Source organism: Lacerta agilis, chromosome 11, assembly GCF_009819535.1.
Source record: "Lacerta agilis isolate rLacAgi1 chromosome 11, rLacAgi1.pri, whole genome shotgun sequence".
Taxonomy (NCBI): Eukaryota; Metazoa; Chordata; class Lepidosauria; order Squamata; family Lacertidae; genus Lacerta; species Lacerta agilis.
The window spans coordinates 30,821,878-30,848,655 of record NC_046322.1 but is presented as its reverse complement, the minus strand read 5'-3'; the positions used below and the strand labels follow the sequence as shown (position 1 = coordinate 30,848,655).

The 26,778-nt window shown below is 39.8% G+C and overlaps 1 protein-coding gene across 7 annotated transcripts in view; it reads right to left on the bottom strand.

The window, feature by feature from the left end:
• The window catches only part of XRCC4 (X-ray repair cross complementing 4), a 104,916-nt gene that overhangs the window by 35,294 nt on the left and 42,844 nt on the right, over positions 1 to 26,778 (bottom strand). For 4 of the 7 annotated variants that reach the window (XM_033163785.1, XM_033163789.1, XM_033163791.1 and 1 more), the window contains 4 exons: positions 25,161 to 25,327; positions 21,290 to 21,442; positions 19,149 to 19,285; positions 7,738 to 7,885 (listed from right to left, as the gene is read on the bottom strand). In XM_033163785.1, the coding sequence (XP_033019676.1) occupies positions 7,738 to 7,885; positions 19,149 to 19,285; positions 21,290 to 21,442; positions 25,161 to 25,327 (605 nt within the window). The remainder of the gene's footprint in view (positions 1 to 7,737; positions 7,886 to 19,148; positions 19,286 to 21,289; positions 21,443 to 25,160; positions 25,328 to 26,778) is intronic. The other 3 variants (XM_033163786.1, XM_033163787.1, XM_033163788.1) reach the window with 3 other exon arrangements.

Here is a 26,778-nt window from a genome sequence, read left to right as displayed (position 1 = left end):
ATGTAGGCTCTTGGTCAACCTGCCTCTGAAGCATTAACCTACCAAAGTATATCATGAAAAGCACCAACAGTGCCTTGTGTTATCCTGCTAGGACTGTTGTAAGCCAGAAAACAGCTTACGGTATCTCCTGAGTTTACACCAATAAAACTCAGAAATGTGAGGAGTTAGGATTCCAACGTTGCTTATGATTCACATATTAGCTGTACTGTATTGCTGCCCCAATTGGGGGTGGGGCACCAACTTGCAAAATCATCAGTTTCATAAAGTAACAGGCTACCATAACCTCTCTATTAGAAGCACACTCAAGGATTTACAGAGGTACACATTATCACATCTATTGTGGCCCTTTGGGCCACTGCCACACAAGGATACAACCTTTTCAAATATTCAGCATTTAGAATATGCGGGTACAGAAGTGTCTCCAAAGTAGAAGACAAATCTTTGACACACAGGCATTCATTTAGGGCATTATCTACAGAACTGAGCAGACGTCATCAGTCAGGAATGCCATTCCTCCTTTCAGTATCAGGAAGAAAAACCAGTGGGATATTTTTCTATGCTGCCGTGTTGGCATTGAACTGTCTGTAGTGGAAGAGGCTTTTAGAGTCCAGTTTTCCAGAGTATTTGATAGCTTTAGTGAAGGGCTTTGCCACCTTAAAACTTTGACATTGGAGCTGCTCTGCTTCATGGAGGAATTTGGGATAGAAAGAATGCAGAAGGTGCTTGGGTGGTTGGTATTTATACACTTTGGGTGTGGGATACAAAGCATCCAGCAGCTGGAAGACACTGTTCCCCCAGTGTCATGACAATTTTTCTCACGTAGTCCAGAAGGTACTTGGGTGGTTCTCCCCACCCCCCTTGGTGTGCAGGAGACAAAGCATCCCGCAGCTGGATTACACAATCTTCCTTGGGTGCCATCAGAATGCTTTAGAGATTTGTACCTTATGCTTTATTCTTTCCTCCACTTCGGCCTCAAAAGTCTTTCCCACACCGAGGGGTCCTTGGGTGCCATCTTCCTTGGGTGCCATCAGAATGCTTTAGGGATTTGTACCTTATGCTTTATTCTTACCTCCACTTCGGCCTCAAAAGTCTATTCCACACTGAGGGGTCCTTGGGTGCCATCTTCCTTGGGTGCCATCAGAATGCTTTAGGCATTTGTACCTTATGCTTTATTCTTACCTCCGCTTCGGCCTCAAAAGTCTTTCCCACACCGAGGGGTCCTTGGGTGCCATCTTCCTTGGGTGCCATCAGAATGCTTTAGGGATTTGTACCTTATGCTTTATTCTTACCTCCACTTCGGCCTCAAAAGTCTTTCCCACACCGAGGGGTCCTTGGGTGCCATCTTCCTTGGGTGCCATCAGAATGCTTTAGGGATTTGTACCTTATGCTTTATTCTTACCTCCACTTCGGCCTCAAAAGTCTTTCCCACACTGAGGGGTCCATTTTCTCTTCTCCTTTGGCAGAGGGAATATCCGGCAGCTTGGGGAACCTGGAATTGGGTATCTGCCGCCTTGCTTCTTCCTTCTCCTTTTTAATCAGCAGGGACCTGGATCCATGCAATCCAGCTGCAAAGTGGGGACCCGACACCTACACAATTTCCATTGCACAATCTCCCCTGAAGCCCCCCTCCCCAACACATAAAAGTTGTGCATTCCCAGTGATGGCAAACAAATGTGACCTGCAGAGCTGACTACAAAGACCATTTGCATCCCTGGGTGAAGATAATGCACACCTGTAGGGATAATACAATACATGGGCTACCATAACTTCTCTATTAGAAGCACACTCAAGGATTTACAGGGGTAAACATTATCACATTTACTGTGGCCCTTTGGGCCACTGCCACACAAGGGTACAACGTTTTCAAATATTCAGCATTTAGAATATGTGGGTACAGAAGTGTCTCCAAAGTAGAAGACAAATCTTTGACACACAGGCATTCATTGAGGTGATTATCTACAGAACTGGGCAGACGTCATCAGTCGGGAATGCCATTCCTCCTTTCAGTATCAGGAATAAAAACCAGTGGGATATTTTTCTACGCTGCCGTGTTGGCATTGAACTGTCGTTTCTCCATATACTTGAGTACTCTGCCTGCTCCAGCCAGTTTCTTGCCCAGTGTTGACACTCCTATGACTAGACCTAATTCTGTGAAGGATATATACAGAAGCAGCTCCTGTGCATCCTTCAGTGCGCTGTGCCTGGTAGCTCTGTCTGTGACCCCATGACCAATGCATCATTAGAAAATGAGTGCTTTGGTTTGCTAGGCAGAAATGCCCCTGCAGGGATGAACTAATGTGCTATGATGTACACCAAAGGAATTCACCATAATGAAAGCAGTTACTGCAATACTTACATTTTATTTGTAAGGACAAAGGAAGCAAGCCAGACCCACCAAAACATAGATTCAGAAATACAATAAAGCACATATTTTCCTCATATAAATTAGAACTGATTTAGAGAGGCAGTCAGCTGAGAAAAATGTATTCAATTTCCCCCACATTTCATCATTCTTATTCATGTAAGTAGTTCCATTAAAAAAGGAGCCCTAAATACTTCAGAAGCAGAAAATGGATATACCTGTATACTGAATGCAATTGTGCTAGGGGGCTTTACTTAGGATTACTTGTGTCACGGGATCAAGCAGAACAATGCATATTCTTCCTTGTTGCATCTATTACTTCCTTCCATTATTACAGGCTGCAGAAATGGATAATGGTAGGGTAGAGATAGCCAATGTTTGCAGGACAAACGGACAGTTCTGCCTACACACAAACAGCAGCAACTTTTCTCTCTGTAATTGTACATCTACCTGTAATTGTACATCAGAAGGTTAGTGTGAAATGGGCTGTATGCAGATTTCTGTGAACTACTTTGCCTATATCCAGATACCAAATAGATGTCACTAACATTTCACTCTTGTAATTGTAAACAAATGACCAAGGGGAGATTATGTCTATTCCCTGTAAGAAACTGCATTTGTGAACTGATCCTTTTACTGTCCATGTTAGTTATCATTCAAGGCTTCTTTTACTTAACGGGTACATACAAAATAAATGGGTACTGTATTATGAGTCAAGGATCAGGTTAGCTGCTCTTTGGACTAGGAAACTGCTGAAAAGAAACTGAAAAACTTCCCTTCCTCCATATTTTATGGTGGAATCTTTACAGTGTGAATTTGGGAACAAAAGAGTGAAAATCAGTCCTCTTGAAACTGGATAATTTTGCAGTGCAAATGCTTGCAAATTCAAAGCTGTATATTCCAATCAATAGCACCATGCATAAATCAGGGAAATGTCTATAATGTACAAATTACCACCCCAGATGTAACATTTACTGGCTTAGCTTGCATTTTTTCATTTTGTGGGACTGAGTTTTATCCAATTATCATACATGACACAGGCGTGGCTGGATAAATATTTGAGTTGATTTCAGTAAACCCATTTCATTCACCTGCAAGAAATTTGTATGACACTTGAGGCCTAAAAGCAGAATGACGTCCCCACTGAAGTGTGCCTCACCCACAACTTATATTTCTTTAGATGCCTAGTAAAAACCTAACTCTGCCCCCCGCCACCAGGTTTTTAGAGGCTGGTGGGTAATTATTTGCCAATTATGTTATTTATGAATATGGTGTCTTGCTTTATTTTTGTAAAACACCTTGTGACCTTTCTTTGGTGAAGGACAGCATAGAAATCTCTTAATAAAGTAAGTAAGTAAGTAAGTAAGTAAGTAAATAAATAAATAAATAAATAAATAAATAACTACAACAAACCCTTGTTTGCAGTACTGTTTTATGCATTTAGGCAAAATTTCCCCCCAACAATGGTTACCTGTGTTAAGTTGTGACAGAAGCACACTATGCAGGTTCTAAAATACCCTTTAAATTACAATAACTAAATCTTTCCAAAGTGCAATGACATGCTAACATACAGGTTTGAAAGAAAATGGGGTGTTTTTTTTAAAGAGAAAAAAGAGTGACCGTAGTGTAAACTTCATACCCTCGCTGGGCCACGAAAAAGGCTGATGCCTTTTTAAGTGGCATCCAATTTCACAGAGTTAAACCTTTCCAGTAAAATATTGCTTCATGTGAGACAGTAATACCAACGTCTGCATGGTCCTCTGAGAAAGCTGAAATTCAAGATAAGCCAAAGCTGTTGCTACTTGAATCATTGATGGTAGCAAACCACATTTTAAACAAAGGTTGAATTCAGTGTTTAAAAATGTGAGCCACAGGCAATAAATTAGGCAAAAGAGGAGAAATAATCCCAAGGGAATTCATGATGTACTGCAGACTTGCCATGCTTTTAAGGAGGCAGGGGGTTATCAAAAGAAAAGCTGTTTACATCCACACAAGGTTTTGAAGAAAATCCTAGGCAACTTTAGTGAGACATTTCCCAAGGAGATAATATAGACTGCTGAAAGGAGGAGGTACACACAGCACTGCACTTAAATTTCCCTTGAGAACCTCTTGGCAGAGAAGGTCAATGTCACATCCACAAGGAGGGAAAACCCTGATTTTTAACCATCAGGTTTCCTCTAACCACGGAGAGTTTCTGAATCAGCTCCTCCCGTTCCAAGCATAATTAGCAGAAGGTGATGTGGTGGGGATGAGAGAGAAAGAAGGTTCTTGATATCTTCTAGCTGAGTATTGTAGAGACTTACTGGCAGTGACTCTCAAGGTTTCATTAGAGTTGGAAAGGGCCATGAGGGTCATCTAGTTCAACCGCTGGCAAATGAAGGAATCTTTTGCTCCACATCGGGCTTGAACCCATGATCCGATATTAAGAGTCTCATGCTCTACTGTCTGAGCTCAGACAGGGAGCTCTCCTGGCCCTACTTGGAGATGCTGGGGACTGAAACTGGGATCTTCCACATGCAAAGCAGATACTGTGCTGTTTGCATCTCACTAAATATACCACTCAATAGGTGAGACCACCGCACTGGCTGTGCCTGCTCAGAATCCTATAGGCTCCCCTTGACACAAGCAAAGAAGACTGGTCAAACAGGCAAGAAAGGGAAAGAAGACCTGCTAACTGATTCTCCCCTCTGTCCCTATTTATTTTCACTTCTTAGAGGCCAGTTTCCCTTACAAATCAAGGGGAAATGGTAAAGGCCAAAAGACAAGAACATAAAGAATGGATCAGTCAGCAGTTACTTCTTCACTGCATATTTGATTGAGCTTTCTTTCCCTGTTGGTGGGGGAATCTTCCAAATTCTCACATGCAGAGTTAGGTTGTTTTCATGTGATAAGATTAATGCCTACTTGGGCATTATACATGTATAATATTCTAAAAAAGTTTTCATTTTAAGACTTCTTTAACCAATTTATTCATCCTCCCAACTACAGAGCAATGTCAACCCTTAATGTTCAGTTTTACAGATGGGCGAATTGACGCAGAAAGCAGCTTACCCAGGGCCACCCAACAAGTCTGGACCTGAGCTAGGGGATTTGAACCGAGATTTCCCAGGTCCAAGTCTAGCAAACGATTCATTGGACCACACTGCCTCTCAGATCCAGATGCGGTATGAGTCATGACCCTGTAAACAGGCTGAAAGCTCTTTGCTGTAGATACGATAAATTAATCATGTGTATTTACTAGCACTGAAAATGAGTCAAATTCTTTGTGTCAGCATTCAACATTCAATCTCACTCCATTCTAAGGGTCCTATTTTATTAATAAAGAGTTATAGCTAGGGCTATGATCACAAAAAGCTTCACTGCTTTCACACGCCTTCAATACCATTTTAGCCCATTGCTAGGTATTCTGCCTCCAGTGTTATGGCCTTCCTTTTACAGTGGTGCCTCGCAAGACGAAATTAATTCGTTCTGCGAGTCGTTTCGTATTGCGAAAAATTCGTCTTGCGAAGCACGACCACAGGAATGCATAGGAATTTAATTCCCATAGGAATGCATTGAAATTTTCGTCTTGCGAAGCATGACCATAGAAAAATTCATCTTGCGAGTCACCCTTTCGTTAGCAAATGCCTTTCGTCTAGCGAGTTTTTCGTCTAGCGAGGCATTCGTCTAGCGAGGTAACACTGTATACTGAAAGAAATAATTTGATATCACCTGATATGTTTGAACTATTTCTGAGCAATATGTGCATGATGATGCAAGGAGATTCCAAGCTACTGCTATACTATTGTAAATTCTGTCATAACACAGTCACCAATGACACTAACTTAAATGTGAAACAAAACAGATGTACCTATTTCATGAAACAAATCGAAAGAACCTGCTTGCTCAGACAAAGCTTTTTGCAACAATCCATAGCAATCTTCATTAGGAAGTGGCACCTCTAAAACAAATAGTAAAAGTAAATTCCAAATAATCTTAGGAAATTGTCCCTTGTTGATTTGTTCCTGCTTCTTCATAGACAATTTATTATTTGCAGAATGCTGCAAATTATACAGGTAGTAGAATATCATTTTCAGAATTGATTTGCTACAGATTCTGAAGGATCGGTTTTCAATACTAGTGTCAGCCCTCTCAAGAATCGCTGATATACACACTGCTTCTGTTCCCCAGAGATCATTTGGAAATGCTTTCATAAGACAGCAGGGATATTAACATAACCATCTTCCAAGACAGCACCCTAAGGCAATAATCTTATGCACCATTAGGCTGCTTGAATCCCAGTGACTTCAATGGGCTTTAAGTAGCCTGACTGCAAACGGGATTTCAGCCAAGCAACTTACTTACGGTAACTGCTTCTATTATAAGCATACTGAAATCTCTTCATGGAGTGTGCGCTGCTTTGTTTGAACTGCAGGTTATTAAGAACTTTGAACCAAATACGTGCTATTAAATAAATAATATTACAATTTTTTGTTTATTTTCCCTGATATTTTGGAGGACACTACGGTTTCCTCATTGCTTTCTTTGTGCCATTAAAAAGGACAATAACTAGAGCCAGGCCTATGTACAGTACAGTACAGTACAGTACAGTAGAATGTCAGGAAAGTAAATTACATGGGAAAGAAAGCCACAAGGGAAAGAATTCCACAACATGCAGGAACCACAAATATAAATTGGGGGGAAGGGAGCATGATAAAAAAAATTCCCCATGAAAAATATTAAATTACCTCAAAACACATGAGATCCATTATCTGGCTACTAGTCATGCTGGTTAGCTTCTACCTCCACTATCAGAGGAGGCACCTATGAATACCAGTTGCTGGAAACCACAGGTAGGAAGTCTTGCTTGTGGGCATCTTGCTTGTTGGCCACTTTGAGACCAGGGTGCTGGCCTGATCTATTTTTACACAGATATCTATTTTTACGTAGATATTACTACTTTAACACAAAAAATTAATACTATTTTTATGGCTTGACCTAGTAATTGGATTTCAGTCTAAATCAGTGGTTTCCAACCTTTCTTTGGCCTCCCCACCTAAGTTTCTCTAAAATCCTGATCCCCCCCATTACATATAATTCTTATTATTCAAAAAGTGAACTATTCATGTGGAGGAAGCCTAAAAGGCCATTAACTGTTAAAAACTCATTCTCGAATTGCCCCCTCTAAAAATCAGTGCGCCCCACATTGGGAACCACAGGTCTAAATTATCCTTAACAGTCTATGTTATCCTTAAAGCTGCGTGTTAACCCCATTGAAAACTCTGGAATTTACTTCGGTGCAAACATGCATGGATTTGTAGCACAGTCTAAATCTAAATTCAATATGCTACAAAGGGTACCTTCAGCAATTGATATAAATACTAAACCATTCTTACCTTTTCTTTGCTGCCGTTTGGGACTCGTATAGCGCCACTTTTGGTTCTGCCCTTGGAACATTTCGGGCCCGCTGCCTTCTCTTTCTACTTGGAGCAACATCAATAATATCTGGGCTACCAAGTAATGAGTCTCTTCTGGGTTTAGTTACTAAAGAGAGAAGAGGTAGAAAATGAAAAATTAGATTATCATTTACGGGAATGATATATGACTGTTTTAGAAGTTATACTGCTCAGCACATAATTTTTCAGGCAACACATAAATACACTCCATAAACCCCAAACATAGTAGGTGCTCAGAAGAACCATTCACCACTAATAATAGCATTTAGGTGTTTCCTACCTATTAATTCTGCTATTAATGTGCTATTAATTCCACATTCTGCTATATCTACCAAATACAGCTAATGGAATCCAAGTGAATCTGATTTTACAACGATTCTAGCCATAACATTTGTGTTTGGTAGTTGGAAAGATTTTAGATTTTTGAAATCATAAAACAATGCATTAATCAGTTAATGGTAGCTCTATTCACTTGCTTAAACTTCTTGGTTGGATCTACTGTTTCTTACAGCAATTTATTTCAGAATGAACAGGCTGAAACTTGAAGAGATCAAAGTTTGCAAGAGAAGAAGACAGGAAATTCATTCTCCAGATTTGGCGGTCTTGTTTTGCAAAGCAGCTGCATAGTGCATAATGTCATTTTTATTCCTCCCTAGGTGAAAATCTTAGAGCAGGTTTGCTTTTTTCTCCATTACTGTTTCATGAATTGGACCATTGGATGGGCTCAGTATTTACACAGTACTAATAACACAAAACTTTTAAAGGCAGATTGTGTAGTTGCATTCCTACACAGGCCATACTAATCACAAGTAAAAATAAATAAATACAGGGGTATTGCCTCAGATTTTGTTGCTGCTGTGTTTTTCTTATAAAATTTAGGTTGAATGTGTTGGGATTCCTACACATTACACACAAAATGAATAGTTGGTTTGGGCACCCAAAGAGATTTTTTAAAAAAATACTCAAATATCTGTTTTTGCTGGTGCAGGGCATTAAGAATACAACTTTATCAAAACGTCTAGAAGCTTGACTATCAAAGACTTTGCAAATCAGTGATTATATAGATATGGCTATATTCCTAACCCCATCAACAGTGGCTTAGATCCAATTAGCCCTTTCTTGTTTGGGCTGGGAATAGGGCTTCCTTTATTTTCTTGAATGCCCACCACAATTATAGTTCCTTCGTGTTTCACACATGATTCTAGCTTTACAGAAGTGGGTGAGTGGAAACAGGGTGGAGTGGTGGGACTTCTGTTGTGTGTGTATGTGCAGAATGCTATCCATGGTTCTTTGGATCAAAGCCTATATTTCCTATTCCAAAAAGGTTTGCTTTACTTAGATACTCTACTATAATGTTACATAGAACTTGTTAGGCAGCCAAGCTACGATTCCACTCACAATATCTTCACAAAGATCTTAATTAATTCAGAGAAGTGCTTGCTATTAAGAAAGATTTGCTAACTGAAAAGATGCATTACTTTTTATAGCTAATAATAAAATTTATTTAATACCTCTTCAAATGAACAATGCAACTTAAGGGGGGAGGGAATGAAGTCAAGGTTATATGCGGTTAAAACCAGAACAAATGCTTCAAGTTGAGAATTCACTGCCTCTCAAAAGTGAATGCACGATTCCACTAAATGTTTTCCTTTTGGAAAACCGCCATTAGAAAATCTGCAATGCCTTTGCTTTTATATATATTGTCAGGTCTGCAGTAAAGAGGAGGGAGAGTTTTCATGTATGGAGAGAGATCCCAGAATCCACTTCGATAATATGATAATTTACCATGGAGTGTTTATTTTTGTTATGATTACCTGAGATAATGGGCTCTAGTACAACAACTGGATGGTTTATGTTGCAGCAGCCAGTAAGATGCTCATGCCACTGGAATTTAGAGTATATCTTCTGAACCACTTCAGCAGCACTAAATTCTGATTGGGGGGGTGGGGAGGCAGGAGGCCAACAATGGTGGATAATGAAGCATGGCCAGTGGCCATGAAGGAAGCCAGTGAAAGACCATTTACAGAACCGCGCCAAAGCTTGAACGCACCAACAACAAGCATTTGCAATAGTTTTTGGGTTTTTCAAAACACTTCACATAAAGTATTTCAGCAACTTTGACAAGCAAGGTAGGTCATTATTATTCCTATCCCTATAGCACAGATGGAGAGGCTAAAACACAGTGGTTTTCCTAAGACCACCTAATGAGTTCAAGGCAGATGAGTCAGATAGAACCTTTTGCATGGATGTGAGCACAAACACAGAGCCATAAAGGAGAACGAACACGAACACACACAGAGAGAGTGTGATCACAGAAAGTGCTGCAGCAGAATCCTGGTTTGGATGTACTCTTAGGCACAGTTCGGTGCTTGGAAGGTAAATGGAGACATTCTACTTGCTGAATAATCTACTTCACATGCTAAGTTGCATGCACCCAGCAGGGTGGCCATCTGCCTTACTTTGCAGGGGAAAGTCCTCTATTTGACAGGCTGTCCAGTCCAAGTTTTGGAGCAAAGGGTCATCAGTATGCTGATGCAATGCAGCTCTGTTTCTCCATAACATGTGACTCAGGAGAGGCTGTAAATGATCTAGAGTCTAGACTGTTTTCTGGAAGCAGTACTGGAGTGGATGAGGGCCAATATTTTGAGTCTGAGCCCTGGAAAGACAGAGGCACCATGGGTGAGGAGTGGTTCCCATATCTAGGAGATAGGCCAGTTGCCTGTTTTGGATGGGATGGCAGTCCCTTGAAAGAACAGGCATGGAGTTTAGGGGTACTACTGGATCCATCTTTGTCACTAAAGGCTCAGATAGCCTCAGTTGCCTGGAGGGCCTTTCACCAGCTGCGACCATTCTTGGACAGGGTTAGTCCAGTTACAGTGTTTTATGCAATTGTGACTTCAAGTCTTGATTACTGCAATTAGCTCTATGTAGGGCTACCCTTGGACCTGGTCCAGAGGCACAAGCTTCTGCAAAATGCTGCAGCAAGACTGTTGATGGGGATAGATTACTGCCAGCATGTAACTCCAATGCTCAAAAGGTTGCACCTGCTGCCCATAAGCTACTGAGTCAGGTTCAATTTTCTTGTATTAATTCACCCTTAACAACTTGGGTTCAGCATACCTCAGAGACCACCTAATCCCTTATATCCCTGCTCAATCACTGAGATCTTTGTGAAAGTCATTGTTAGTTACTTTCATAGCACAGATCCACAAGGAGCTGTGTACTTAGTATTGTGGGCTGAATTTTGTGGAACTCCCTTGCAGTTGAGGTTAGATAGGCTTCCTGTTGAACTTCTGGCACTGAATGCACTTTAAAAAAATATCCATCAGGCTTTTAAACTGAATTCTGATTTTATAGCTTCAACACATTTTTGAAGTATTGGGTCTTCTATCTACAGCTTAGAGATGGTTGCGATTAAGTGGTATACAAATGGCTGAAATAAATAAATGGGGGAAATGTAAGAAGGGAGAGAAATTGCCTATAAATAGCACTTGGGCAGAAGATGGAGGACCTTAGACAGGTTAAAGTCTTCCCCATTTTGGTAAGATGTATTTCTAGTTAAATCGTGGTAGATTTGCATCTATACATATAATTAGCATATGCAGATTTCAGACAGATCCATTTCTTCTTTCTTGCTGGTGCCTAAGTGCCCACCAGAACATTCTTTCATCTGCCATGCAGATTTAAGGCTGGATGCAGAAAACTCCCAAAACTGGGAGGGAGATTTTCCCCAACATGTTGCTAGATTACAACCCATCATCTCTGACTACTAGGCATGCTAGACAGGTTCCTCAGCCCTAGTTCAGTGCTTTATGGGGAAAACATGCTTTTAATATTAACAACAGCGACATAAGCTGTCATATTGTCAAAATGAAACATTTAAGATATAAAATGAACCCCCCTCCCTTCATCAAGAAAAAAAAACATGATGGGAATTTTCAAAAACTTTTTGGCTACAAAAAAAAGAGGCTGTTTCACAGTACAATGAGAGCTTTATAATAGTGCTTTAAAACCTCTGTGACATAGACTGGAGGTAAAAGATCCATTACAAAGCTGCTGAAAGCTGAGGAATTATAATTTTGTTATCTGAAACTTCTAGCCCACAAATTGATTCTCCCCCCCCCCCCCCGTTATTTTCTTTAAAATGGTTAGCATAACTAGCAGTGACTACAATGACAGTAGAAACATTTTCTTGATGCCATGTTTTAACAAACCAAAAGTTGTTGAATGATAAGATGTTCATTAGTATAATGGCCAAAATTAAACATTCCCACCCACCATAAATTTCTGACTTATAAAGGTCCTGTTTTCAATGCAGCTTTGCCAACTTTTTGTTGTAATCTGTTGTAATCTATCTGACTAGATTTTTTATTATATTTATAATTATTTATAACCCAACTTTTTCCCTGACAGAACTCAAGGCAGCTTACAGATAAGAGTAAAAATGCTAAAAACATAGAAAATTCAATCATTAAAAACAATTAAAACTTGATAGAATTAAAACTATATACATATATGAAATCTATTAAAACAATACCAATAACTACAATAAAAATAGCACGGAAACAGCCCTTTCATTAAAAGCAAACAGTTCTCAAAAGCCTGTTGGGACAAGAAAGTCTGTCGGTGGAAGAACAACAAGGAGGGAACCAATGTAGCTTCTCTAGGGAGTTCCAAAATTTCAGAGCAGCCACTGAGAAGGCCCTCTTCCGCATCCATATGAAGGTGGAGGGACCAGGATATGGCCGCCTCCAAAGATCTCAAAGCCTGGGCAGGTTCGTATGTGAGAATACCCTCATCCAGTCCATTACTGATACCAGTGTAGAATCAAAATGGCTTCCTTTGATTTCGGTGGAAAGGAGAAATAGAGCTGGTGCCACGGAACCCCAAAAATCTGGACAATCTTTCCCAGTGGTTTCAGGAAATGTTAAATACCATGGCAGAACCCTGAGGGACCCGTAGACCAATGACCAATGTGTCAAACTAGAGTCCCCCTGCACCACCTTCAGGGTTTGCCCCTCCAAGAAGGAACAAAGCCACTGTAAAACACTGTCTCCAAGTCCCATCCAAGCAAGGCGGCTCAGAAGGATACTATGGTCGATGCAATCTAAAGCCACCAAGATGAAGAAGAACCAACAGTGACACGCTCCTCCCGTCCAATTCCAATTACATCAATTTAAACACAATGTCAAATGCAGTTTAAAGCAATGTACAGTCACAGAAATAAGGTATATAAAAATATACAACGATCTCTCTTCCCCCTTTATCATTTGCATCTACTTATTCACTTGCATTTCTTTTTTATTTGTATGACTGTAAAGGCCTGAAGGAGTATACTTTCTGAAGATGTTATTTTGGGATTAATATAGGAATAGGAATTTTAGCTATTAACAAAATTTTGAAACTTTAAAACAACATAACTTAGTTTTAGTCCTACCAGTTTCTGACAAATTAAGAACGTGTATCTACACATCTGAGAGATTCCTTGTTTTATTTAACTGTCTGCCTATTTACTAAGGTTAAGAAATGCTTCCTCTATGCAGAGTCCCACTTAATTTGCTAGCTTACAAACATTACTTTCTATGCACTCTTTGCTCTCTTGCCTGTGCCCCTCAAGGAAAGTCTCACTGGTTTCCAAAGCACAGGTCATTCTATGCTTTCCCAGTCATCATATTTGAAATAGAAATCTTTTTCAGGCCTAAGAGAAAGCCCAACTGAGCTGTCTGACTAGAGGGTCAAATATCAGCCATTAGGAGGTCATGCCCTGATGCAACTCAGGATTCTCATTCAAGAAGCTGATCAGTGCTTTGCTGCTAGCTTACACTGCTGCCTATTTAGGCTCATTTCAGGGCTCTTATTTCAATCTCACCTAGAAAGAAAATAAGTGTGTCCCAGTGATTTACTCTTTCATTGACTTTTTACTACCAGGACACCTGTTATTTTCTCCAAACTTGCTTTTACTCATAACAGAGCTATGTTGATCTTGCTACCCAAGGATACCAAAAGACAATTTAACAAACACCACTCTAAAAGGAACCATGTTCCAATACTCTTAAATAAAATAAATCACCAACTTAACACCAAAGCAATTAGACTTTGCGTCTTCTCTCAGAATTGAATATGAAAACTTATTTGAAAGATCACATTAAAGGCATATTGCCATTTCTGAAAGGTAGAGCATCTGCTTTGCATGTAGAAGGTCTCAAGTTCAGTCCCCAGCATCTCAAGGTAGGACTGGGAATGTCTCTTCCCTGAAGAGCTGCTGCCAGTCAGTACCAAGCTAGCTGGACCAACCAACTGACATGGTATAAAGGAGTTTCCCATGTTCCAGATTTCTGTCTACTGGTTTTTGCCTTTCTCTGTGTTTATATATCACACATGTGTACAGACTTGTGGAATATACTTTACACATCTAGACCATCAACATTTATTCCATAATAAATTGGTCAAAGGTACCCCAATATTGTTCCAGCTCCTCAACAATACCTAGTGGTACTTTTAAAAACAAATTTTCATTGGTTTTTTAAACAAATACAATAACCGTTAAACACACATCTAGTAGTACATCTAATGGTGTTTTATCCTTTGTTTCTAGACATACACTTACACATTCAACATTCAAGCATAATGTATCCTCTCCAATGCGAATTTTGAGCAGTTGGTATAACAAGGTCTTGATTTTGGCCGTTAACATAGTTAAAGGGGCCTATGTGTCTTGGAAGGTGTATTATTTGTTATGTCTTTAATTGCCTTCCTGTGTCTGACGAGATCCTCGGACATTGCTGTATCCCAGATATTATTCTCCCATATATTCAGGGGTATTTCAGTCTGGTTCTTTCATCACTGAGCTATCACTAATCGTGCTGCAGTCAGTAAGATGCCTACTAGCTCTCTATGGAGCAGGGTGGAACCTACGTCTATGTCCAAAGATAGTAGGGCTAAGGCAGGACTTGGAGAAAGGGGTTGGACTGCAATTGCAGACATGGAGGAGGAGGAGGAGGAGGAGGAGGAGGAGTTTGGATTTGATATCCCGCTTTATCACTACCCTAAGGAGTCTCAAAGCAGCTAACAATCTCCTTTTCCCTTCCTCCCCCACAACAAACACTCTGTGAGGTGAGTGAGGCTGAGAGACTTCAGAGAAGTGTGACTAGCCGAAGGTCACCCAGCAGCTGCATGTGGAGGAGCGGAGACGCGAACCCAGTTCACCAGATTATGAGTCCACTGCTCTTAACCACTACACCACACTGGCTCTATTCCAAAAGTTTTTTAAATGGAGGCATTCCCACCAAACCCAAATAAATGAACCAAGCTTTCCATAGCCCTTCCAACATAAAGGGGAAGGGAGGGGTTAATTTTTTGCCAACTTGACTGTTGTCCAGTGCTATTGGAGGATGACCTTGAGAAAGGCTTCCTGTTGCAGTCTTGCTGTTTTCTTCCCTGCTCCTGCCTATCATCATTGGCTGCTGCTGGTGATGGAGGGAAATGCAGTCTATCATAACAGCAGGAGGTGGGTTCTATTAGATATTGTGAAGGAGGTAACTAGATGCACAACTACTATTTGCAATGGCAGCTGAATGTTTAATATAGTGTATAATTTGGACCCTAGAGCCATGCAATACTGGTAATTCTCTTTTCATTCCTAGAATGCCACTACTTATTCTTAAGACAGTGATAGCCAACATGGTACCCTCCAGGTGTTGCTAGACTACAACTCCCATCATTCCTACTAATTGGCCATGAGGCTGATGGGAACTGTGATCCAACAACCTCTGGTGGGCACTATGTTGGCTACCCTTGATTTAAGGGCACAGAATTATCAGCTAAAATTAGAATACTCTGACAGCTAACTTCATTTCAACCCAGAAGTGGTGCTTTTATTCTTCTGCACAATAGATTGTTCCAGATGACGTCGTCCAACAAATAAGCTGTGTGCTAGTGCAGTGAGAAGCTTGCTTTGTTAAGTGCAATGGCTTACACATAGTAAATTTAGATCTTAAAATGAAGAAATCAACCAACCACGTCTTTCCAATTGCTGAAAATGCAGTCAAAGCTACCTGTGACTAAGCACCGGATATTAGCCAAGTAATGAATAGAGTGCTTTTGGTAGTAATTTGTACCAAACAGCAACACTTAAATGTTATGAGAAAGAATGACAAAAAGTAGGATAAACTACTCTTTGCGGATCAGAGATCCGAGGAGCATTTTGCTGAAAGACAGTTGTAACAGCCCAGTCTGAGTAGCAACGTAAGTAAACAAAATACAGTAAAACTGCTTCCCAGAGTGGCTATGCTTTGCCAAAGAAAGCAGTCAGGTAAGAGCTATAAACATCTGAGAGACCTGTAAACATTACACTCTAATTTGTTTTGAACACAGGAGAAAGTAAAATGATTTACAAAGATCCTTCCAATTCATGCTATGCACACATTGTGTCTGTTTCAAATCTACTTAAGACCAAACGTCAGAGGACTGACATTGCCTCAATATTATTTATAGGTTTAAAAATTAATGCAAGAGCAATTTCCTATGTAAAGTGCCAGGAAATCTTTGTTTCTTTTCTTGAAAAGGCTACTATGCTTTTGCTAATTTTATTCACCATAAGCTTTTGGTTTATCACGAGAGATATTGTAGTGTCAGTATATGGACATTTAGGAAGGCAGCAATAAAGATCTTTTTCTCTGCTACAAATAATGAAGTTCTTTTGGATTTACCGTTATAAAACTTTCCTTTCTTCACTTCAGTATTGTGCAAAAGAAATAATATACTCTCTGAAGGCCTGCTCAAGTAAGACATATTCTTCTAAATTCTATCTTTATTTTTCTTTAATGTGTAATTGTTCAATAGTTGTAACAGTAACAAACAAGCAACCATAACATAATAAACTAGAATGGTTTAAATTTCAAAAAAGATACCTTTATTAGTTTGCGGTAGTGAAAAAAGAGTCTTATGGTAAAGACTAACAAATTTGTTAAGGGATAAGCTTTCATGGACCACAGTCCACGTTATCAGATGATATATACGCTGCACACAGGCTCACTTTTACGGAAATAGTGTCTCTATAATATCAGCCACTGCCACCTCCTCCCAAATTTCCTTGACTATGGGATTTCTTACAAGTAGGGAAGTCTCTGGCCTCTTTAGCATGTGGCCCTCAGAACGTTGCTCAGAAGGGAATGTGGCCCTTGGGCTTAAAACGTTTCTCCACCCCTGCTGTAAACTAACAATAGAACTTCTGCTGGATCATTTCCATTTTATTGGAGAAATTCCCATTAGTTTCAACACATTTGGCTTCTGCAAAATATACTGATGACCTGGTAGTTAAGGGGTTCAAACCATTTGGAAGACAGAATTTGACTTTTTCGGTAAATTACAATCACTAAATATCCTGTAACTATTGCTATTTAAATCAAATGGCTGGTACCCTAATGTGAAATAACAGCACCCCAAATGCTATTTTAATTGATGAAATTATTTCTAATGTAGAAATAAAGAAACCCTTCACTTCAAGTATTGCATACTTTTGTTTCAATACTTCCCACTGTTACAAAGCTGAATACAGAGCTCATTGTGTGCGCTATTCTACTCTGCCAATCCACCCCCTAACCCCAATTTATACAATAAGCCCCAAAGGCTGCTACTAATAGCAGCCTATGTTGACAGGTTCAATTTTTTGAGAGGGGGGGGGAATTGATATGGTTCCACAAGAGTGAGCTGTCTTTCAAATGTCTATTATATAGCAATATCCATCTGCAGAAAGGTTTTGGAATTAACAGCTTTGGTCTCCTACATTTCTGTCCATCATGTGAAGCTATAGATAATGAACAGGCTATTCCACATTTGCCACGAGAAACAAATGTGCAGAGCAAAGATAGAGCAATATGGAAACCTGAACTTAATTTATTTTAAGAACAGCAACATTCAGAATACTCTTAATTTATTTTAAGAACAGTAATATCTCAAACGTTCCGCTACTTTAGAACCTGGTTATATTTTAACTTAATAAAGGAGGGATAAAAATATTATTCTTATTGCTTCCAGCCTGCCTAGTCTTACAAAGCCCTTGCACTAAGTTTTACAAATCTATAACACCATATTGAAAGTGTGTCTGTCATGCTATGCAGATGCAGGGGAAAGTGTCCTGGGGAGAGCTTTTCATCATGAAGATGAAAGAGAGCTCCCAGGCCTTTCGGAATGAGACTTACTGGAACTCAGCATAAAGACAGATGCTGCCTTTTTAATGGCAATTATTACAATACTCTGGCACAGCATTAAATCCATTTCTGATCATTTTTATCTCTTAGGAATTGCATTAATCAATGCCGCCGCCCGCCCCCCTTTTATATAAAATTGTATTTTTTCAGTACCTTCCAGATTGGTGTGGATTCGGTGTCTGCTAACAGGAAGGGAGAAGTTTTTGTTTTTTAACTTAAGAAGAATTTCAGAAGTTAATCATCAGAAGCGTCACAACAAGTATTGCAGCATTCATATCATAGGAGCACTTCGATAAATTAGCATATGCAGATCAGATCTCAACATGAGGGTAATCCCAGTAGCATGTACAAATCTTAGTCAAATAAGGACTGGTGACAGGATGGGGAGAGACTCCATCAGGCAAGGCCTTCTTCCACCTGCCTTGCCCCACTTCTGGCCCTGGGACTCATCATAAGGGAGCTGGTCCTAGAGGAAGAACTGTGAGGGGAGAGACTCCATCAGGCAAGGCCTTCTTTCACCTGCCCTGCCCCACCCTCTAGTCTTCGCTTCTCAATTTGTATTGTATTATTTTATGTACTGTGGCTTGCCGTTGTTTTATTGATTAGTTTAGAAATTGTTTATTGTAAATGTTGAGTGGATTTCTGTTTAACTTTTATATGTTGATATTATTTTATATTACCCTAATAATTGTTGAATGTTACTTTTTGATGTAGGTTGCTTATTTTAAAGTTTTGTTTTATTATCACATTTTTGTATTGCATTAGATTGTTATAAGATGTACATTTTTTGTTTCTTCTGCTTGTAAACCGCCTTGAGTATCGTAAGATAGAAAGGCGGTATACAAATAAAAAATTATTATTATTATTATTATTAATACATTTTGCTGCTTGAAGCAAAACAGTAAGTGTTGCATCCTGCCGCTGCCCCCTCCACCACTGCTCCCCCTCCTCTTTTGCCGCTGCCTGAAGTGTAGCCCCAACATACTGAAGGCAACAAGGGAGAAAAAAGGATGCTGGAGGGGAGCAGGTGGTGGCAGCAGCAAAGTAGTCTGTCTGACAGCTTGGCCTTCATCATAAAATATTTCTGTAAAATAAAAGGGATGACTGTGATATCTCTGGTATTAATGATTTGGTCTACCTCACCTGCTGCTGATGTGGAGGGCTGCGTTGAATTTTCACTTTCATCATCAGTGGTTCCATCATAATCTTCTGTTTCAACTTTACTTTCAGATGTAGACATGGTGTCCCTGTAAAAACACAAAGGCATTTCCTTCTCATGCCTTTAAAATACATTTTAACCAATAGATATGACACCATCATCTGCATATGCAGTGCAAATGAACAGGTATTTGTTTGAATTGCATTAATTGGATAAGAGATCTCAATAGAGACCATTATTTGTGGTGTGACACCCCTTTTGCTTTGATTCAGATTTGTCATGGCCAATGGCTGGTGCAATAAAGTTATTTGGATAGGATTGGATAGGATAAGATAGGATAGGATTGGATGGGATACTGAAAGTTTTAGACAAATCTGACCAAACTCAGGTTCGCTAACCATTTTTCTTTGAAAAAAATAATTATTGTGATTCATCCATTTAGGTAACATTTATGGTGGTTACATTTTTTAAAAAATATGATCCTTCCCAAAATTATAATATTGTAAATGAAATAAGTGTGGTGAAGATTTCCACAAAAGTCATTTCAGCTGGCAGTTTTCAAGATTTTCATGACCTAACCCCCAATGAAAACCATTTCCTCCCCAATATATACATTTTTAGCCATTCTCTGCTGTCTTTCTCATTCTCTTTTCATTTTCATTTTCTCCTTTTCCTAACTCTCCCCACTTTCTCTCTGTTTTTCTATTAAAAAAGCAAATCCTTAAAAGATGGTGGTGCTACTGGTGTGACCTCCTTTAGGTCAGGCACAACCCAGCTGTGAGTCCTGACCCAGCTGTTGAAGGTCAATGTTACTATCATATGTCTAAAGGCCACTTCACATATGATAGTTATAACAGGTTCTCATGTAAAAGTTTAGTACGTAATGTGTGATGTTGCTAAAACAAAGAGAAAAACAAGGACAGAAAGGAAAGGTAAAATGAATTCTAAGACTGGTTGACCTGATCCACACCTCCTCGACTAATTCTGGGAATTTCAATATGAACCTATTTGATCTTCACTTTCCGGATTAAATTACAGACTGGAAACTAAGGTTTCAGATTTTGCTCTCCTCTAAATTTTTCAGTGAATATATCCATTCAAAAAAGTACCATCAAATGCATTATTTTAGGATAAAATACAATCTATGTGAGAAAAAATATATTAAAAAAATTGAATTTTGTGAGGAAATACATACAAACATACCGTATTTAGGATCTTTGTGCTTTAAAAATAATGCAGATAAATACCGAAATGAGATGAAATGAATGTGTTATGAATGAACAGATGGAAAAGAACAGAGAGAAGAAATATACTGATTTGTCCACCCCTAGTTACAACATGATTTCTTCTCCCCTCTCCCATGAAGCCACAGTAAGGTCCTGAACACATTTCCAATAAAATACTATGCATAATAGTAAAAACAAGGTACATGCAAAATTTGCAATGTGCCTGTTTCTGTTGCATTGTGTGAAACAAGCCAGAGTAATAGGGTATTTTATTTTATACCTAAAATTATACAAGCTTGATGTTTTCAAGGTCATCTGCCATTAGAGATGGTGATACAGCTTCAAATCCTACTAATACATTCTTCTACAGTCCCAATTAGCTTCCTCAGTGGAAACAAAGCCCCACTCTTAGTGGGGGAAATAGCCACCAATAGCTCCTTTCGTCAAGTTCAGATTATTATTAACGAGCTCTAATACTTTACTGCATTTACATGGAATAAACTTTTGCTAACCCTGATCAATCTCTGTTCTAGCTAAGTCTTAGTCATTCCATCATCACAAATATTTTCAAGGAAAGCCCAGTCTGCATATCAGGTATCTCATTAGCTAACATTTTTATCCTTCTTTTAAAGCCAGGATTAAGAAAAGGCAGGCAGGCATTCTTGTGATATACAAAATGTTTGACAGTTTCAAATGAAGATTCAGATTTACTACTTTGCTTCTAGATGGCATTAATGAGACTGAATTGCAGAACTGCTAAAGGTGCCTGCACTTCAGAGCTCAGCAAAGTGATTTTTGCTGTTAGATCATTCTGCTAAAGCTTAGATGAGTCAACCAAACAGAATCACATTTATTTTAAGCATGATGCTTAGTAGCACAAAGAAAGTAATAAAGAGTACCTTGCTTGTGTTGTTTTCAAGACAGCTTCTTCAACTTCTTTCAAACTTTTCTGTAAGCTTCTTATCTTAGCTTTCTTTTCATTGAGGACCAAGATAAATCTTTTATAAAGTTCCATCTCTAGTTCTTCTTTAGCTTCAACACATTTTTGTAACCTTAAAAACAAATGTACATTTCCATACAGTCAGCTTTATGCACTTCAACACTTTCCCCCAAAACTTAGTGAGAATATGCAAGAACGTATGTTTTGAAGAGGCATTATCCTTATTAAATCTCCAACAAGAAGTAGTGTTAGGCAGTCCTTTTCTATACTAACATAGTGGAGTCTAATAGATTCTAAACATGATTTTCTGTTGTATAATCTTAGTTTAAGATCCATTGATACCACTGCTTACAGAAGTTAAGACACTGTCCCACTGTCTAGGTAGTACAGGAACATAAGTCTGACTGTACGGAAAAACTAAAAAAATTCAGAAGAAAATATTATTTTGAATTATATACCTATCATATGGAAGTTGACAACTGGACAATGAAAATGGATTCTATGTGCCCTAACTATGGCCAAAAGACTGGCACTGATGAATTGGAAGGGGGGGGAGAACTATGGTTCCCTTTAACCAATGGATTGAAGACATTACAGCACTTACAACATATGAACGAATTGCTTATAGATGCAGACTTACTTTGGATAAATATACTGCTATTTGGAATGAGTTTATACAGAGTATAGCAGGTTAGTAATAATCATATATGTATTAGCATAGATAAGCTTCATATATAAAACCATATACAGTGGACACTCGGGTTGCAAACGTGATCTGTGCAGGAGGCAGGTTAGCAACCCGCAGTGCCGTGTCTGCACACACGCAGGTCGCAATTTGGCACTTCTGCGCATGCGCTAGCACCAAAACCTGAAAGTAACCCATTCTGGTACTTCTGGGTTTGGTGCGGTGCGCAACCCGAAAACACGCATCCTGAAGCGTCTGTAACCCACTTTTATCTTGTATCTTGTATTGTATTGTATTATCTTGCATTGTATTATGTTTTCTCTCTCTCTTATCATTTTCACTTTATTTTGTATAACTGAAAAACTTTAAAATATTAATAAAAATACAAATGTACATTTCATGTTTATGATAAGGAGTAAGAGATGTCTCTAAATTGTTTTAGATGCTTACATAAAAAGCATGAGGCATGACAGCAGCCTTCCAAGTTTACCCAAGTGGAGAAACCAGCTCCTAAAATGGAATATGTTGTCATACTGGATTGCAGCTATTGGGTGATATTCAATGTTACTCTGAGTAGGTCCACTGATTTCACCCAGTGTCTATAAATTTAAATTTTAAAATTCAGGGTTTTTGTGCACATTAAACCATAAAGACCCAACGTATTAAGCTTGTTTCAGAATGTATTTGGCTCTTTAGGTCACTAGCCCAGTTTAAAATATTAGCAAATATAGATTGTACCGCTTTACAGATTAAATTCCATAAAGGGAAAATAATCTTATGAACTATTAACACAGTCTGCCTTGATGTGTTCAACAGCTGATAAATAATTCATCTAATTTAAATGCAAATGAAAATGGCTGTGTATTATTAGCATGTAGATCAGCTCAATAACTCTTAAAAGAAAGATCATATGTACTAATCAACTATAAATCAAACCTCAAACTCTTTAGCAGGGATGGGGAAATTGAACAGAAACAGTAAAATGTGAAGATTAACAGTAAAAGGAGCATCCTTACTCATTTCATTGGGGAAGCAAACCAAAAAAATGTTTCAGAAAATAAGGACAAAGTGATGATTGGAGTTTTTTCCTATTCTGTAGCAGCAAGGTTCAGAAAGTTCAATCTTGCTTATATATCAGCCATAGGACCTTATCATTTGCAGAAAATACTTCTACAACTGCTTTCAGTAAGAAACAAAATCCATACAAATTTCTGAATTATAGCTATCTGGAGGATAAACCAAAGCTTGGCAGATGGAAGTATGCTTTTATTATTGCTAAAAGCAACTGATTTAAATTAACACCAGCAGATTCCTGGTTTAGCACAGAGTAGTGGCATGCAAGGATTATGAAAGTCACAAAAAACGAGGCAGCTTCTTTTTCATTGAAGAAAAAGCTCCACCATCTTAGGTGACCAAAAACTTGTTGCATCTAGTACAAGGAGGGATTTTTACATTTCCAAATTTAAGTTTGCATGTGTTACTTTCATCCTTGTTGCCTTATGTCCTCTTTTTATTTGTATTGCTTCCCTTTTTTTCTAGATTACATTCCAGTCTGGCTTCAGGTTTCCTCATGGCACTGAAACTGGCTTGGTCACCCTTGTTGATGACATTAACTGGGAGAGAGATGTGGGCAATGCAACACTGCACTCTCTCCTCGATCTCTCAAAACTGTTATCCACAGTAGCCTTCTGGAGTGTCTCAGGGGGTTGGGGCCTCTGTACTTCTACTATAGTTTCCTTCATCACCAGGAGATTCGAAGTGAAGTATCATCCGTATGCAAATGACACCAGCTCTATCTGTACCATCTGAATCAGGAGAGGCAGTTGAGCTATTAGGCCAGTGGTTGGAGGCAGTGATAAGATGAAAGTGGGCCAATAAACTGAAGTTGGAAGGGACCTCGGGAGTCATCTAATCCAACCCTCTGGAATGCAGGAATCTCAACTAACACATCCGTGACATATGGGCCATCCAAACACTGCTTAAAAACCTCCAGGAAAGGAGAGTCTACAGTACAACCTCACGAGGGAGTCTGTTGCATATCAATACCCGATCCCCCCCCCCCCCGAGGTGAAATGACGACACAGGACACCAGAAATAAGGTTAATGGGCATAAAAAGGCCACAACTTTATTGGTTACGGATGTTGAGCGGTATTGGCTTTAGGCATTGGAACTAACTAACAATATCCGACTCCAGCACGTCGCGCTGGCAGTCTGGGAAGGGTTAACCACCGATGAGTGAGAACCCTGCTGCTGCACATCAGCTAGGGACTCACCCAGTGATCACCGGACTGGGGCGTGCCTTTGGCCCTCACCCACCGTGGTTTCGGACAGGAACACGCCCCCCCGGACTCATTTACTGAAGTACCCTTCAGAGCCTTGGGGGGAGGTGATGGCCGAACCTCCCCCCCCACTGAGATTCTAACTGAGATAATCCAATGCCTAACCGCCAAACCAAAGTTGTGACGAGTTGCTACGAGGTAGGCGAAAACCACCAGGCGGAGCCAATTTGCCAAGTGGGAAAATTCCTACCAGGCCCCTTAACGGCGACCAACCGCGGTCCATAGCAAGGTCTGACGGGCCACTAAGGGGTAGAACTGCCTGATGGGATGCTATGATGCGCTGCCTAGAGGGTGGGCGGGTGGGAAATCGCTGAAGGTAGCAGGAAAAAGGCAGGCTGGCTTAAATGCCGCCTGCCACACCCGACAACTGAGCCGATTGGCCAGCAAGACGGGCACCGCGCCCAGGACTCAGCCAGTAGTGGCAGGGGATGAAACCATCCCCTGCGCACGTGCTGGGATCGTGCTGAATGCAACTCCCCCTCCTTCCTAAAGGGGCGGAAATGGATTTCCACCGTTGAACAGCTCTTACTGTGACAAAAATTCTTCCTGATGTTTAGTCGGAATCTCCTTTCTTGTAACTTGAAGACATTGGTTCGGGTCCTACCCTCTGGAGCAGGAGAAAACAAGCTTGCTCCATCTTCCAGTTGACGGCCCTTAAGATATTTTAAGATGGCTACTTTAAGACCTTTTATCATCAAAATAGCCATTATGCATCCTTACTTTAGAAGTACAGATTATTGTGGCTATTTCATTTATATGAGAATAAAAATCAAACCAAGAATATCCCATGCAATTTTCAACTTACTGCTCTTGCACATCATCCAGATCACTTTGAAGTCTTTCATTCTCTTTTTGCAGGTGCTCATTTTTTGAATATAGTCCTTTTATGCAGTCTAGGCAATAGCTAATCAGCTCACTAATGACTTCAGCTGGACCTGAGACTTTCTGTAACATCAGCGATCCGAGTCTAAACTAGGACAAAAAGAAACAATGAGTAACTTAGGTCAGAATACCCATTTTCAATCAGGCATTTCAATCATTCAATCACCCATTTTCAATCAGGCATCTTCAATGGTCACTCTACAAATGACAACAGCAAGAAGATAGAGCTTGTATACTGGTGAAAGCTTTTCTGAAAGGTCTCTACTGATATTTGAAAATGGACATTAGAGCAGGGATTAGTTTCATTTCAACTGTAAATGGAACTCCAATAAAACACAGATTGTGTGCTGCCTTCTGAAATATAAGAAAAGTGCCATAAAATATTAAAGATAGGGCTTTATTGCATCTGTGTAGGATAAAGCTATACATCTCAAATCTGTCTTTGCCAACATAGTGGTCTAATACAAGCCACAAGAAATTGCATGAGCATTAAGATCTTGCTAACTGATAAAGCCAATGGGAAACACAGAATTTATTAATAAATCAATTTATCAATCCAAAGAGCTTGGGACAGTAGGCACTGAGATTTTTTACGTTTTATCAAGAGTTAAGGTAATCCACTAGTGAAGATGACAATGAGGCCAAACTTGGATTCACAAAATCTTTAGGGGCATGCATACCCCTGTGTACCCCCAGAAAAAAGCACTGCCTTTAGCTAATTTAAGTTCCTACATCACATTTTCTGTCATGGGTATTTGCCACAGATAACTGTACCAATAATTCATTGTCAAAAATTCTGCAGTCTTCTCATTTTTAATTACTGACCAGCAAGCAGTCCTGCACATGCCCCTAAATTTGTTTGGTGGGTTTCCCTTATCATCTGCAGCAGATTTGGAGATGGCACAGGGCACACACAGGGAGAGGAGAGGAAGTCCCATTATGGAAGCAGAAGTCATTCTACTCATGTAAAGGTAAAGGTAAAGGTAAAGGGACCCCTGACCATTAGGTCCAGTTGCGGACGACTCTGGGGTTGCGGCGCTCATCTCGCTTTACTGGCCGAGGGAGCCGGCATATAGCTTCCGGGTCATGTGGCCAGCATGACTAAGCCGCTTCTGGCGAACCAGAACAGCGCACGGAAACGCCGTTTACCTTCCCGACAGAGCAGTACCTATTTATCTACTTGTACTTTGACGTGCTTTCAAAGCTAGGACCGAGCAACAGGAGCTCACCCCGTCACAGGGATTTGAACCGCTGACCTTCTGATCGGCAAGCCCTAGGCTCTGTGGTTTAAGCCACAGCACGGTGTGGTTAAATACCACCCATAACAAAACAAAGAAAGGCCCCATGCAAGTATAGAAGACCACACTGTTGCATCCAAGGTTTCGAATAGCTGTAAATAGCTTTCAGAAGATCAACAAACCTAATTATAAGGTGAAGCTATTGCAAAGATGTCTAAGTAACACATAATAGGTGGAGACTATGCTTTGACTTTCTAGCTTGGGAATTACTGAAAGGTCAGGTTTAACAGAGAAAAAATCTAT